At 36.9% G+C, this 16911-nt stretch overlaps 1 protein-coding gene across 2 annotated transcripts in view; it reads right to left on the bottom strand.

The window, feature by feature from the left end:
- The window catches only part of grm8b (glutamate receptor, metabotropic 8b), an 83182-nt gene that overhangs the window by 40500 nt on the left and 25771 nt on the right, over positions 1-16911 (bottom strand). For both annotated transcript variants that reach the window (XM_027020741.3, XM_035523807.2), the window contains one exon: positions 16213-16429. In XM_027020741.3, the coding sequence (XP_026876542.2) occupies positions 16213-16429 (217 nt within the window). The remainder of the gene's footprint in view (positions 1-16212; positions 16430-16911) is intronic.

Below are 16911 nucleotides of genomic sequence, written 5' to 3'. Positions count from 1 at the left end.
TACATGTGAATATCGCCTGAATAATGGCAATTCCAACTTAATTTAGGGTATATATGCAACTTGATGATTACTGGATTGAGAAATATAAAATTTCATGGACTAAAACAGCACAGAATATCAAATAAATAAAGTCTCTTAGAGGCACATAAAACTACTTTAACGGATGAGGTGAGAGGAGCTTGCTAGCATTCACAATGGATTTTGCTAAAAAGGTTTGACTAATAGCAGACACAGATTTTGACCTGTTAGGCAAAAAATAGCTCTCATGTGTTTGGATTATGTTCCCCCTTTAGCCAGCCTGGAGGGCAGGTGATACTGTCACTTCAATCTCAAGACTAATGGCATACTATACAAACATACGCTGTGCAATATTGCCTGGTTAACAGTTTCCAAAACTAGCCAAAACTGCGCAAGGCAAACAAATTACTTTACCCAGATGATTGAAATAGCAGAAATGGCAAGACACATAGCTGGTGTCTAACCACTCCTCTGGAGGATGAATGGGTTTGAGACTGACAGGAAATGATCAGCAATGTACCCTCAGTGGATGGAATGCAGATGAACAGTGTTAAACTCCACTGACCTGGAAATTTTCAGTAACAGCTTGTTCAGTCAGTTTTACACATTCTGCATTTATGATGAAAGCAAGACCTCTTCATTGTTAAACCACTATTTTAGGCTATCAAGTACACCTGGTAGCCGTTTAACACTTCAATTTAGCATAGGAATGACCTAAGATGTTTCATGTAGTGTCCAAAAATAGGTTAGACATTTGTCTTAGGGTTAGGCTTAGGCAGATACTTAAAATATTTAATCTACAGATGTAGTATATGAGTTAAGACATACATTTTCCCACAGGAATATTTAGAACTTCTTTATTAACTTCTACTTTTTGTCTACCTAAATTGTGCACTCTGATTAAGTCCCTAACTGTGTCACCATCTGCATATTTGAAGTAATATGTGATTGAAACAATTCCCCAACTACCATAAGTAAGCACACAACAGTGGCATGTTTGTGAAAAGCAGCATAACCTGCTCTGCTGTGCTCAGAGCGACATGTGACTTATGTGTAGAGAACTATGCTCCTCAGCATTTGCCATTACGGTCATGTACCTTGTGTATATTTGTGGACTGTACAGCAGAGTCATGCTGTGAGATAGAGCCCTTTTGTCCTTATAAGAATGGTAATGATAAACGTCAGCATTGTCTCCAACCCATTTTAGATGCATGCATGATGACACAAACACAGTATTAATGAGACGGCTCAGCTAAGAGATGACTTTAAAGCTACTGAACTGGTGAGATAAGCAAGATGAAAATAGCAAATGATCGGATCAAATTAGCAGAAATAGATATGCCTCTACATTGATGTCAGTTTTACCCAGAGTTGTGATACATCTGAATTTCTGAAAGAGTCTGGTAGTGCATAGTTGTAGTTATATATAGAACAACAGTATGTGCACCCAACCTGCAGACAAATAGAGAAAAAGAAAGAGAATTTCCCATAAACAGTTTCAGATCTCCTCTCAAAGATTTAAACTTTCCCTCTAAATAATTTAGTCTGGATGGAGAATCAAAGTTTCAAAATTCTAAATTGCTTTTTGACAAGAGGAGAGCCTTGAGACATATCCATGCAGTAGAAAATAATCAATGTGTAATTTCTTCACGGAAATGCAATGGCATTGAGAAAAGGAGAGTGAAAGGGAATGGAATGAGACTCTAACCCCTGTGAAAACAGATGGTTTCTTTAGGGTTTGTTTTTATGTAACAACTTACATCATCACAGAAATACTCTTTTTGATATGTCAATTGTATATTCAAAAGCAGTTTAAAGTCATTCAATTCATTTCTTGAATACATATATTTTTCATTATTTGATGGATCTGTATTCTTTTACAGAGACTTTCAAGGAGTCAGAGACTGTGACTACATAATGAGAAAACTCAGTTCCTGTTTATGACATTTCTTATGATGAATTGTAAGTAAAAAATAGCCAGAGTGACCTTGAATCTGAAAAATTAAAGTTCTTCCAAAAATAGTTTTTTGTGTGTTGGTTAGTAAGGAACTTAGTAAAGGGGACTTATTTTTGTTGGGTAACTCTGATATTATTAATAAAAAATCCTCATACACTGTTTTGAAGTCATTGTACTGCAGATGTCTCATGCAACTCAAGGTCTCCACAATTAAGTATGGTGGAGTAGTCTTTCTACCATAAGGTTGAGGTGCTGTTATATATATTATATACACAGACAAGGCAGACTTTACACCTCTATTTTTTTTTTTCAAATGTATCAAATCTTTATTTCCAATACCATTCTATTTTCTCTCATACTGCTTTTTTCTCCTTCTCTGATGAAGGCTGGCAAGGCTGATACATTAGCAGCATGATTTTTTAACCTTAGCATGGACAAATAAAACAGTATTGCAGTTGAGGTATTGTCCTGTGAATTGAGTACTCCTTCCCACTTACTGATGTGAGTTTGTTTTAGTAACACTTTCCTGTCTCAAATGTTTAACAATTTAATGGGTTATTATCACTGACCAGTAGAATCATTCCCATTAATTACATTTTATCTAGTTATTAAGCTGCTTTCCATTCTCCAATGATGCCCTGAGCCACCCAGCAAATGGATTTATTCATCTGTTCTGGAAGTCCCTTAATCAGAAGTATGCTCCTATGTCTCGGTGTGAGACACAGCATTTAACGGGCCCGCCACACCTTTGATATGCCGGATCATATCTTACTGTGGAACTCGGAATCTCTACTACACTTGCTGCCAAAGTCTGTACACAAAACCTATGCATCACTGAGAAGATGGTGGAGCAAACAAGCACAAAGACAGTGTGGTCAGACTGAAAGCAAAACAAAATGAAAATGGGCCCCACTTCTATAAATGAAATTTGCATAGAGGCCACACCAGCTGCCACTGGATATGAGCTGTTTCTATGCCTTGGGACATTTCCAGGGTGAGTCACATAGCTGCTTTTAAGCTGCAGTCTTGGTGCTGTAGAGTGAAGGAAGGTGTCAAGAGTGTCCTGCTGTTGCCTTTTCCTACTAGAGTGGCTGCTGCCTGCCAGATGCTGGTCTTTGGGTCCAGCGGGGTACCAGCACCAAAAGATAAAATCCTCAGCTTGGCAAAGAAAAGTTTTACAGAAATCATGAACCTTGAACTAGAATGTCCAGATTCTGAAGTTTGCAAAAGAAACATGAGTTGTGAATGCTTTAGCCTTTTTTTTTTTTAATCATTTAGCATTTTATCATTTTTATCATTTTATCATTTTTTTTATTATTAGCTGGAAGTTGGAATGCATTTTGTAATTGAAAATAGGTTTTCCAATTCCTTCTTTGTTCATTACTCAGTTTCAAATTCATTACATTTTTTGCAACAACTCTAATTTCCTTATCCTTTATTTGACCATGTGTTGAAAAACACAGGAAGTCAATGATGTCTTCTGGTGTGGACAGAATAGGTTAAAGGTCAAGTTCAATTTTCTTTCACCAGGCTTTAGCAACACTTACAATAGGCTGTCAATTTTGTAGCGCTCTCAGTGTCTGAAAGCTTATGTTTCCCTCATAAATTGACAAAACCTTGGTTTGTTTAATTAATTGCTTAATTTTAAATCAGAAAGGTCAAGCCATGTACAGCATGGTCATGTACAGCAGTGTTATTTCAGTATATTTTCATTAACTAGCACTTAATGAAGGAATCAGTACATGGCTAGTCATTCTACTTGATAACTCCGTAATGCCAGAAAGTGGACAGTTGCGTTACAGCTAATATGGAGTACAAAATTACATATCAATAAATATCTGCTTTTCTTTTTTATAATATGTAGCTTGTTGCAAGTTTAATGTTGCATTTCAATTTGTAAACTGAACGTGCTGTTGCTATGAACAATGCAATGGAAAAATGGATAAACTACCACAGAAATAATGAAGGAAATCATTTAATTATTGCCTCTTCTAAATACAGCAAACCACTGAAATAGCCTGTCAATTCACTGAATTTCCTAATTAAACCACAAAGGATTCTTTTGTCTTAGTCAGTCTTTTAAAAGTGAGGTACAAGTTAAAACAGGGGAAATGAGCTATTTCTTTCCCCAGTGCTCTCTGCCCTTTTCTTACTGATCAGTGAGAACCTTTTCCAGCTCAGAGGAGCAATGGAGATGTTAAGGCCAATTAAATAGTCTTCTGAAATAGAAGCTGACAAGTGAAGCAAGGAAGGAAATGTGGAATCTTGTAGACAAACAACAAGGTTACACAAACCAACCAATAAACCACCAACCAAGAACTTTACAAAAACCAAAGTATTTAACTTTGGTAAAACCATCTTCTCCTTTACTTATTATTTTGATATTATAGAGATGACTCTCTATTTTAAAATACACAAAACAAATCAGCCGGGTAGCTCCAGGTTGTTTTAGTTAGTTTTACCTTTATAAAAGCTGGTGATGTGAATTCCTCAGTATTACCAAAAATAACATGCTCCGATTCCAAGGTCTCTTGAAATAAACATTTTTAAGCAAAGGAACATAATGGAAGAACCTTGACTGAAAATAGAAGATGTGTTTTCCTGTAAGCTTGCCTTATTTTTGCTGTTGCTTACAGCATTCCCTTTGAATAGCATCCAAGGAGGCATGCATAAGCGATCAATTAGGGCAGAGCAATACTTTAGAGCATTCATTCATGGACACATTAATCCTGCTGGCAGACACAAGACTTAAGGCCATAAAATATTCAGCACAATCAGGATGCATTCAGATCGGGGAGAATTCCCCATTAACCAAAGGCATCCACAATGCAAGGATAGATGAGCATAGTAAAATATGTAATATATGAAGAAATAAAAGTGCTGTATTTCAAATTTCCATACATATACATATGTCACAGTTAGGTTGCACATGACAAAACTAAGTTATGCACATTGTTTTCTTTTTCTTTTTTTCTTTTTCTTTTTGCTGTTTTACCTTAATTTACATTCTACAGTATACAGTCATTGTTATAGTACGCTATATGTCATGTAAATTTTTAAAGGTTGGGAGAATTACCTCCTAGCAGTAAAAAGTCTTTATATGAGCTGCTTTTAAGCTTATGCACTTAGTATGCTAATAACCTGCAAACATTTTGCCACAACTGAGTGAGCCCTCAAGCTCTCATTTTGTTGGTTGTCAAATATAATTTCACTGTTACTTAACCTCTCAAGTTGCAGTGCCCAAGCTGAGCCTTAGTTTAGTGGGGGCGGAAGCCTTAAAGGTACTACACACCCATTCATCTGAAAAATACTGAGCAGTGATGGGGCATAAGATGACTTGCAGTTGATTATTCAGTGAAGCAGATCAGCACTGTATCCCTGTTACACTTTACTGCTTTGTACAGAAAGCAGGATGTATTCGGTGATATTCTTTAAATGTCTGTTTCATCATCAGAGGTGCCTGCGGGAAGGCTACTTTCTGAACACACCTATTATATTAAGATGACATTTCTTATTCACCTTCATTACTGATTGTAGTCAGCCCACTCTTTTAAGAATACTTTGCTAAAATCTTTGTACAATACGTCCAAATGGGCATTTGATCATTGTTTCCTTCATTATATTATTCATCTTTCAAAGTGTTCTTTGGAGAAAAAAACTAAAGTTGTGGTCTATTATAATAGCATTATATTGTAATTGAAGCTCATCTCATTTTTAAGAAATACTGATGAGAAATAGGTTTTGAGGAGCTTCCTTTAGAATGAAATATACAGGACAAGTGAATACCTTTTGACTTCAAACAGAATTGCCCTGCTGAAATGTTAGTATAACTATATTATTATCTCTATAGTTATATGAAGAACATCAGTGTGAAAATGACACAGTGCCTTAACTGAAGACATCTGTAATCACTGGGAGATTAAAGGTAATGGTTAAATTGTAGGTCAGATCTCATCTTTACTGGTCTTGACAGCCTCTGCAATGGGCCCTCTAACATAACTGTCATCCTGCCAGTTAAAAAAATTCTTGAAAAAACTGTGCAAAACTTTCATCAGCCATTCACAAAAGCCAAAATCTACAGACTGAAGAAGGGCACAGCAGGATGCTAAGGCTTAGAGTGAGGAGCATGGAGAAGTGGATTAAACTGCATTGGTTCGTGCATATAAACCTCTCTTGGCCCAAAGCTGAAGCAGGGAATATGTAAGGATGAATTCTTCATGCAAGCCATGTAACATCCAAAGTGCAAAGGAGTATAATAGCTATTTTAATCTTATAATTATTTAATCTTTTTTGTGGGTGTTGTTCTGTGTAGCCATTGTTCAAAGGCACTGTAAACATGTATGATATGGTGAAACTGCATATTGCTGATGGGCAAAATTAAACTTAAATGTTAGTAAAATAAATGTTTTACATAAAATGTAAAACAGTGACTTCTGGGCTTTATAGAACAAGTGTCATAATCACACAGAGCATAACTTGCGAAAGATTTATGGCCAACATGTGGTCCCAACACCCAGCAGCAAGTTGACAGTGGCAATCCATTCTCCTCATTATTAAGAAGGTAGAAGAAGACCCACAATGACCTGCTGACAGCTTTTCAACCGTTTTCTATAGTTCTCTTTTATCCATGAAAAAAAAAAAAAGACATTTGAGGTCACTACAATTTAACGGCATATGCTATAAGGTGTCTTTAATTTTTGCTCCACAGGGCATGTGCATTCATATAATGTCCAATATAAGCTGTACCCAATAACGGATTATTTGAGTACAACAGCTGATAGCTCCACTTTGTGCTGCCTCCTGCTGTAGTGATACAGTGTCTGATAGCAGTGGTGAAAGCTTTGGTGGGAAAGCATAGCAAGGTTCTTGCTGCTTCTCCCCTTATCAGCTCAAGATAATTCATCATGCAAGATGCAAGCATGGGGGAGGCACCAAATTGCTGAACGAGTCGATTTCAGCCTGGCGTCGCATACATTATCAAACTATGAGAAACATCTTTGCTTTTTTACCACACCAGGCATATTGTCAATGGATCTGCTGAGAAATTAATTGAAGAGCTTTCATATTTTATCCCTCAGATTTTTCTCCTCCTCTGCTCTCCTTTCTTCCACCTTCTTATCTGCCTCCTTCTCTCTGATGTTGACTAAACAAATGGAGACAGAGGATGAAAGGAAATGTGTGGAATATGAATGCGCTCTGAATGAAAACAGCACCATGGAAATATTTGAAGAGATGCTGCTTAAATGTTGCCTACGGAGTGGTTGTTCAGGCTGTACTCATAATGGCTTATGATGACAATGGTTAAAGGGGTCATATCTAGGTACTAACCACCTCAGTATACATTGGACAATATGTAATGCTGATTTTATCCCTATAGCTTGGGTTGTTGTTCCAGGAGGCTATTTCAGGAAAGTGACATCATTTAACATGAAGAAAATCTTAGAGTAATTCATCTTCATCCAATATTTATTCTTATCTACCGCATGCACTGAACAGCTTAATAGTTTAAGCATTAATCATTCGAAATTAGATGTTTATACAAATAGGTATGTATTACATTGTGTTTTAAAAGACTCCAGTGAGCAATGTTACTTATCAAGAAATTCTCACAATTTTCTTGAAATTAAAGAACAAAAGCATTGTCACAGTTGGTATCCAATCTCACTGGCTTCCTTGTCCTTTGCCTTATTTAATTTTCTCTGTTCCTATTCTAGCCCTTGTTTTGGTTTTCGCTGTTTTATTAATTTCACCTGTTACTCATTTTTACCTTGTTAGCTTGTGTATTTTATACCCTGTGTTCCTATTATGTTGTTAGTAATTGTTTGTATGAAGCTTTGTCATGTTTGCTTAGCCTCTGTTTGTGTAGTTTGTGTTCCACATTGCAGCCTGTTTCCTGTTCCCTATTCTGTTATTGTGTGTTTTTGCTTTTTGTTTATGTTGTTTCCCGGTGCTCTTAGTGTTGGCTCTTTGACCCTGCACCGTTCTGCTGGCCACGATTTTGGATTTGACCATAATAAGTCTTGCTCTTCTCAGCATTTGCGTCCACCTCATGTTCGCTTAAGTAGTTTATTGTTGCTCTGGAAATGCTAAATTGCAGCTTACAAGTTAATTGCATAATTAAGTTGCGGTTTAATTATGCCAAATCACAACTGATATTTGATTTTGCAAAAGGTGCTTAGAGACTATATCTCCAGAGGTATAAAATCAATCAAAAGTTTTAATGTCAAGTAAGTTTAGCAGTAAAATTAAAACTTTAAATAAAAACTGGGAAAACTATATTAGCATTTCTACAAGAGATTTATAAAACCCCTTTTTTCTTTCTTTCTTTCTCCGCGTTCTTTTTTCTTTTTCTTTCTTTCTTTTTTTTGCACCAGTACTCATCTGACAAGAAGATCGGGCTTTAGCTTAGCTTTGTCCACAAACTTAATAAAGTCATTGTTTTTCCCTTTCAGTCAGGCTAGTCTCACTGCAGCTAAATGAATAAAGAATACTGTGAGGGCACAACAAGTTTAGGGCACAACAGTGAGATTAATAGGGGTGTATTTATGGACAGCAAATTATGACTCCTATGTATTATATATTTTCTGTGAACTCAAGCACAGAAGTGAACAGAGTTATTGATATCCCAAATATAATGGCACAGAAAATATATTTTAACATAGTGTAATGTTCACATTAAGTACAATGCATTTTAAAATACTTTTATATATTTTTTAATTTCTCTAGATATTTTTGTCAATTAAAACAAACTGACAATCAAAGAACAATCAGGCTTTTCATTAAGCAATGTAAGATAGCTAGCTAACAGTTCACAGTTCATCCTGGGCAAGAACAGGGTACACTGAGTTAAACAAAACAGAACTATAAACAGTGACTATGTGTTACAAAGGCTCTCATTGATATGCTGTGGTCCTTCATGTATTTTTTATTTTTTTTTACTTCTACAGAACCAGTTACTATATGGTTTTTAAAATCAGTGTGTTGCATTTTGTAGGCTATCTGCTTCAAACAGTATTGAATGCAGAAAGCAGGAAGGTGAAGCTAGACATCATGGGCAAAAATAATTAGCCCAAATTGATTTCTAATCAAGGGGCCATTTCACTGTATATAATGTAATAACTCAAAACACACTTGCCAGGCTGTGTAAATCTTCAGCTTGGGGCTAGGTCAAATAAGCCCGTTTTAACTAAGTCATGTTTTTCTTATGACCTTTAGTTAATGCCATTGTTCTTAGGTCCACATAGGCCCAAAATAATCAGATTCAATGCATTTCTTAACAGCTAGTAAGTTGATGTGGATAGCAAAACATAATAAATTATTCTATTGTTTTTATTAGTTACAAGACAGGGAGTTCTCAGCCCCACTATCCCATATGTACTAGCTACCCCTGCCTGGGAATCATTTTAGGTCATTTTAGAGTTTTAGGCTTCACTTCACTTGTCTGTTCATGACATGACAATAAGCGAGTTTAGTCAACCAAAACAAAGATGTGCAGGTCAAATGAACTGATTAACTGAGACAACACTTTTACTTTTAGTTACAAAACTAATGAAGGAGAAATATTCTAAATGTATCCATGCGCACTGACACTCACTAAATCGTATATTTGAGGTGGTGGCTAAGCTGTAGTCCCTGTTGAAGTCAATTAGTTGTTTTGATGTAACCTTTTGTCTATCTAATCATTTTCCATTAGACCCAGGCTAATTTAATCATCATATGAGTAAATCATTAAGTAACAGTTCCACATATTAACTAAAGTGAATCTAAGTTCAATACTCAATATAGTAATTGGTTCTATATGTATAAAACTCATGTTCTGCTAGTTCCTTAAAGAGGTTGAAAAGTTTTCCATATGCCTGAAGGCTATACTGAGAGACTTTAGGGGACCAGTTAGTTCTAAAAATAACCACTGATATTGCAAACGGACAAGTGCAATCTCTTCTTGCTCAAATGGCCCTTTTTGAGGTAACGCAAAGCAGAGGGTGAATGTCTTATTACTGGGCACTTCTCACAGAGAGCTATGCACTGACACCTAAGAAGCTGCGTGGCTTAATGAGTCTCTGTCTGGGATATTAAGACCCTGCACATACTGGATGGATTCTTCCAACTAAAAAAGCTTAGATGACAGTTTCTTGCAGGAAGGTTTTCCACCGGAATGCAGTGGACTGGAGTTCTGTCTCAGTAGTTTCTATAATATGTACAGTGAAGTAAGAAAGAATTCAGTTTGAGTGAAGTTGCACAGATGCTCTACTTTCTCTTACACTTACTCTTTTCCCTTCTTCCTCCCTTCACTTTTCTCTCCTTCATTGCTTGTCTCTTTTTTGTCTCTAACCTCCTGTCTTTCTTTGTCTTTCCAGAGCTGGATTCCTCTAGTGGCTTTTGCTCACATATCTAGGACTTTTGCTTCTGTGTACTTGTCATTTAGGGGAGATTGTAATGAGATGTGCGGTATGTTTTGAATGCCGGCAATACCCTCCATGACCAAAAACTGTATGGTGCCTCTGATCTTATTGTCTGCCAACCCAGTCCAAAATAGCAGCTGGAGGTAATGAGCTGAGTCAATGCTAACATTCCCCTGTAGACTTATACTAAAAGGCCTCTTTTGGCACTGTAACTTTAGTATGATCTAATGCCTCACATTTGCTGAGATCAAAACTACAAGACAGCAATATCTGACTTCTTTGTTTCGCTCAACCAAGGCAGCAGGGAGTAAAATGGGAATTAAATGATAGAGAATATATTAAATTACTTTTTAAGGTATCTAAAACAACAGACAGAAAAAAAAGATGGGAGCATAATAACAATGGGGGACAATGGGCATTTTTTTTTAAATCTAGTATAAAAATGTAGAATCTCATATAGAAATCTAGTATAAAAACATGATGAAGTCTGATATATTATGAAGTGAGTCTTAAAAACTTGCGTCTCAAGCCTTGACAAAAAATCTTAAACTCCAATCCTAGAGGGTTACAGCCCTGACAGGTACTCCAAGTCAACCTTAAATCTATGTATATTAGGCATCTAAAATATTAATGTAATTCATAAGTGAAAGTAAGTGAAAGGTCACTTACCTAGATGAATAAGTGATGGTTCTAAGTCTGTAGGACAGCTACTATAAAATACTTCTCTCCAGATCAGATACAATCACCAGCCACTTTATTCAACGTACCTACCTTAACACCTGCACTCACTGGCCACTTCATGAGGTAGGCCTACAATAACTAACTTTTTGAATACATTAGTTAGCTGTACACAGGTAGGTTAGACACTTCTATAACTGTACACCCACAAGGTGTTTCTAATAAAGTGTTGTTTCTAATATGTTAGAAAATATCTATCTTACATGTTTCAATATATATTGAGATGTGGACTTTCTCAGATGTGGACTTCCTCAACATACATCTGAAAATTGGGTTTTTACCTTTCCAGAAGTTTGAAAATACAGTATTACTGATATTTATTGAAATTATGATGCACAGGAGTATCATTATAATATCTGTCATTGAGGTCAGTTTATATCAGAGTTAACATAAAGTGAAAAGTTTTTCATAGGTCAAGAGACATCAACCCCACAATAAAAAATATATATTTTCAAAGAAAATGGCACTTTGTCACTAAAAACCATAAAATGGCAGAAGTAGAAGCCATTTATTTTGGTTCAAAAATAGATTAATGATTTTACAGGGGAATATGACTTAGGTCAGTTCACCCTCAATATGAAACATGGTAGACTGAGGTCCTATATGCTGCCCAAGCTTGTCCTCTTATCTCATAGGAGTCATCTCATTGGGGCATTGAAGAACCTGTTTAGAAGTCTCAAAGGGTTTATGAGCATATCTTGACATGTTTGACTTTTTCATATGGGTCATCAGGAAATTGTTTCAATCTAAGGGCAGCTCAAATCAGCCAGTGCAAACCATTTAAATTCAGCCAACCAGGTATCACATGAACACACTGAAAAAACATGCAACCATTCATAGGAAAATGTTCAAAGCATTTTCTATAATGAAACCTTAGGAAGAACCCCCTCCTTTACTCTAACAGTAGAATTTGCTCACTGAATGTGAGCAATGGAAAGAAAGCTTACTTTGATCAGTAATCACACTGAGTTATGGGCTATGAAATATGATTGTAAATGGGCACTTTAGGGCATAAATCTCCATTTTTCTAGTGACAACCCAGTGATATTGTGTGAGCTTTGGTGCCCTCTATGGTTGGGCAGGACAGCATCATTAAACACTTTTTTACCAAAAGAAGTTCATCTTTTAGCACATGGGAGGGGTTGCTGTAGAAACTGCTCAGCTGGGAGTATCTCCAGATGGAGAAAGAAGAAAGGTATAAGAGAATGGATAAAATACTTCTAAACTTCAAAGGTAAAAAGGAATGAAAGAAGAGGACCTGAAATATTTAATTTAACCTAATAGGATTACCAGACTCCAAATATTATTATTTGAAGAAGTCACTCCTGCATGGTTGTCAGCCATTCTGTGAATTCACAGAGAATGGAAGTTCAAATGATGTGATTTTGGGCAAGGATGAGTTTTATCTTTCTTTAATGGTATGCAAATTAATTCTTAATCCATGACAGCTTATACCAAGGCAATGAAGTCAGTGAATTTGCATCTGGGGGAAAGATTTCCACTCCAGCAGCAGTGTTGCAGTGACACTCCACTGTATATTATGTTTGTGCAGACCTCAAAATGGGGCTTGATTTCCCTCTGGCAGTTAAGGGCTCATTAAGTACCTTTAACCTGGGGCAGTGCAGGTCTCCTTAAAAGTCTGTGGGGGACTGTGAACAAGAGACTCCAGTCTATGTTATCTGCAGTGGCATTGCAGGTATAACTAATTGATTGTGAGACAGACATTTTACAACAGCCAGCTCAGCAAAGAGAGAGGATATCCAGCTATGGCACTTTTAATTATCTTGGGAAAGCCTACAGACCTAAATGGGAACAGTAAAGCATTATTTTAGGTGCAGAGGGACAGCAAGATAGCCCACCAGAGAAAACAGAAGGTTCTTTTGGAGAAAAAAAAAACAAAAACACACATTTATTAATGTTTCAACTTCATGGATTTGCAGTTTCCAATTACTAATTTTGAGTTTTATAGTGAACAAATCTTCTCTGAATTACATTTTTAATAAATAACACATTTTGTTGGATGAACTAAAGAGATTTGTTGGTTTTAGACAGCTAAATTGGTTACGTGCAACTCAAAAGATAAATGGTAATTTCTGTTAAATGTGATTTTACTGAACAAATAGGATTTAATAATGTATATACTTTCAACAAGGTGGTGCTTGAATTAGAGGAAACAGAAAAAGAGGGACTAACATGTTGGCCCGATACAAGATTAAAATCTCATAACAAATCATGCAACACAAACACTGCACCATTATAATAGGACAGATATCCCAGTACATTACACAAAAACAAGCTGGCAGTTTCTACAAGATAACAACATAAATCACATATATGACACCACTCAGAATGACAGACTGCACCGCCATTGCAAACCCACATGTTGGCATGCACTGAAAACAGGAAATATGTTGTTCCCAAAGGGTGCCTTCAAAAAATCATGCATTTCTATTCTGCAGCTTCATAAGGTGTTATCATTATTCAAGACAACTCCTGTTTACAACAAAATCTACACAGGGATTACATTGTAGTAATACAGACAGCAGTCCTCTAAGCACTGGGCAAATGATGTAGCAGGGTGTCTTGGGATGGAATGGGTCAGTTTGTCAAACCACAAAACTACACTGATTACCATGATCAGGCTGAAAGTCTAAAATGAATACACAAAGCTTTCTGCCTATTTATTCAAGCATATAATTACCTGGCAGTTATTTACTGCTCTGTTTAATAATAGATATGTATGTTTGGAAAGGTTACCTGACAAACTTTTTGATCAGTATTTGAAATGGTACAGAATTTCATTAACAGCTTTTGATTGTTTTCACTTATTTCTGAGTTCTGTTTAAAGGATATATATTAAAGTATATAGGTATCTTAATAGTTAGCTAGACATCCTTTGAAATCTTTCCTAACAGAGGGCCTGTTTTTATAATATTTTTCTATGTTAATACTTTGTCATTTAAGTTTTTTACAAGTCTTGAAGGCTGCTTTTTTCTTATGTTTATTTCTTAAAACTCTTATATAATAATGAATACAACATGCGCGCGCACACACACACGTTAATGAGCCTGGAGGCACAGTGCAAACTGGTAATTGCTCACATGTGGTTCATCTTATGAATTTTAATTACATAATTACAACATAATTAATGCAGTAGCCCACTGTCTACAAGAGTGCAAGTTCTATGCAATAATAAATCAATCACATGGTACAACAGGAGCATGATTTTATTATGATGCTCTTTCTTGGCAAACAGTTATGAATGTAGGAGGGACTGGTTGTAAAATCCATTAGTGAACCAGTCCCCATAATTATGTGCCATTAAAGTTTAGAATTTTCTTCTTCTCTTATTCTTAATGGGTTACAATACTCTATAATTGGTACTGGCCCTGGTTTTGCACTGACTGAAATGATATATTATTAAAATGAAATGTGACAGAGAAAGGGAGGTTTATGAGAACACTTTTAGAAAGCAATAAAGGGTTAAAAAGATCTTGTATAAGTTTCTAAGAATAAAACGGGAAGTCTCAACAAATAAGTAAATTTTAAAAATTTATTGTACGACTTCTTTGTAAGACCAACCCTGAATATTCTAGAAGTGCTATTGTTCTACCACATCAATGTGGGGACACTTACTGGTAAAACTCTAACGGTGAGCGATAAGGAGGCGGACACGTGCGAAGAAAAGTGAGATTATGGGCAAATACCAAAATCAGAGCAGGTGTAATAGTCCAGTGTCGTAAAGCCAACACAGAGATTACGGGGATACATGGTACACAAAAACGAGGGCTAGGATAAACGAAGGCAAACAGGGGAAGCAGGCTATAACTAAGGCTACGAAATACTCGCAGGCTATAAAACACAAAGGCTAGGAGTACAAACGTGCATTCATACAAATAAGCAATGAACAGCAAAAACCAAGGGAACAAGGCAGGGTTTAAATACATCAACTAAACGAGTGAAAGGTGTTGAAAATCAAACAAGGGGCGGGGAAAACAAAACTATGGCATGGAACTAAAATACATAAGACAGGGAAAACACGGAAGCTGTGAGGGACTGATGGTGACAAAAACAATTGTAACGGTGAGCGCTGAGGAGGCGGACGCATGTGCGGAGAAGAGCGAGATTTATTATAGGCAAATCCAAAATCAGAGTCATTAGAGCAGTCCAGGGTCATTGAGCCAACATGGAGATTAGGGATATACATGATCAAGCAAACAAAACACATGAAGGCAAACAGGAGAAGCAGGCTATAACAAAGGCTAGAATAACAAAACAGGCTAATAAACGAAGGCTTTGAAGCAGACGGGTTTTCAAACATCCAGACATTAAGCCAAACACAATGAACCTAACACAAACAAAACCAGCAAATAAACACAATGATCCTAACACATAAACACACGGATTCAAAGAAACAATGAACAGCCAAGATCAAGGCCACAAGGCAGGGTTTAAATACATGAACTAAACAAGGTAGAAACAAGGGACAGGTGTAAGGAATCAAACGAGGGGCGGAGAAAACGAAACTATGGCATGGAACACGGAAGCTGGGAGGGACTAATCGTGACAATCTGAATAATAACAAATATTTCACCTGTGACTCATGAGGTAGAGACCTTTCACTTGTCTCTAAGATTAATTTAAAATAGTCCAAAATGGATGAAGCAGCGACTTTTCAGACATGCCCTTGAAGCAATTTCTCCATAGTGTCTGAACATTTCTCCATAGTGTCTGAACATTTTCTTCTGTTGAGACAAAAATACGCTATCATCTATTTGTTAGATGATGTAACCTATACATCTTGTGTCAACACCGTCAAAAACCATAAAAAGCTTGACCACCACAACTTTTCATGATGTATACCTCACCAAAATTAAATCCACACCATACCCTCCCCTCTGTTTACAGGGTTTCTGCCACTTTTCAGCACACCTAAAGCAAGATGAATCAATTGTCATTCAAACTAGATTAATTTAGTGTGGCCTGACACAATCGAACAAAAAAAAAAAAAACCAGAGCAACCAATCTAATACAAGGTCCAGGAGCAAAGAGAGCTGCAATCTATTAAAAAACATATCTAGCAACTGTTTCACCTACCAGTTTCCCGAGAGATTTGGACAAAGGCCTCCACACCGCTCTCGCCATAGTTTCCCTCAGAAGCCAGCGTGGAGACATAGTTCCATCCCATTGCTGTGACAATGTCCAGCATGGCCTGTGCCTGGTAGGAGTCTGGTGGTACCACGCGGGAGAAGAAGTCATAGCGGGTGTTGTCACTCAACTCTGGTGCAGTTGAGGCGTAGCTTATCTGAGGGATCTGTGGAGGAAAAAGATGGAGTTCTAAGAAATTTCAGTAACCTTGTAAAGATGTCAGTACTCCAGTGCTAAAACCATTATGAAGTGCAAGCAAACCAAACAAGAGACCTTATCTAATACTGTTATTATTTTTTTTACAGAAGTTGCCACTATACTGCAAAACCTGTACTTGCTGTTTCATACATATTCTAAGTCAACAGTTAGGGACAGTGCAAAGCTCTACAGTGTGTGAATGTTTACATATATTTACATATATACAAAAACTTGAACCCATTGGATACATATGACACACCAACAGCAGGTATAACAGAAGAGAGATGCGAGAGGTAGGGCGCCCAGGTTGGTAGGCTGGATAATGCCTCTTTGGAGGCAATTGACGGTCTGATTGATTTCTCCTCAGCCAAAAGGCCAGGCTGTCGGCCAGAGCCCCAGAGGCCAAGCTCATCGGCATTCAGCACAAGAGACGGACAGAGAACCTGCCGG

This window comes from Electrophorus electricus, chromosome 4, assembly GCF_041902795.1.
Source record: "Electrophorus electricus isolate QZ-2024a chromosome 4, ASM4190279v1, whole genome shotgun sequence".
Lineage (NCBI taxonomy): Eukaryota > Metazoa > Chordata > Actinopteri > Gymnotiformes > Gymnotidae > Electrophorus > Electrophorus electricus.
This window is presented reverse-complemented; position numbering and strand designations above follow the sequence as displayed.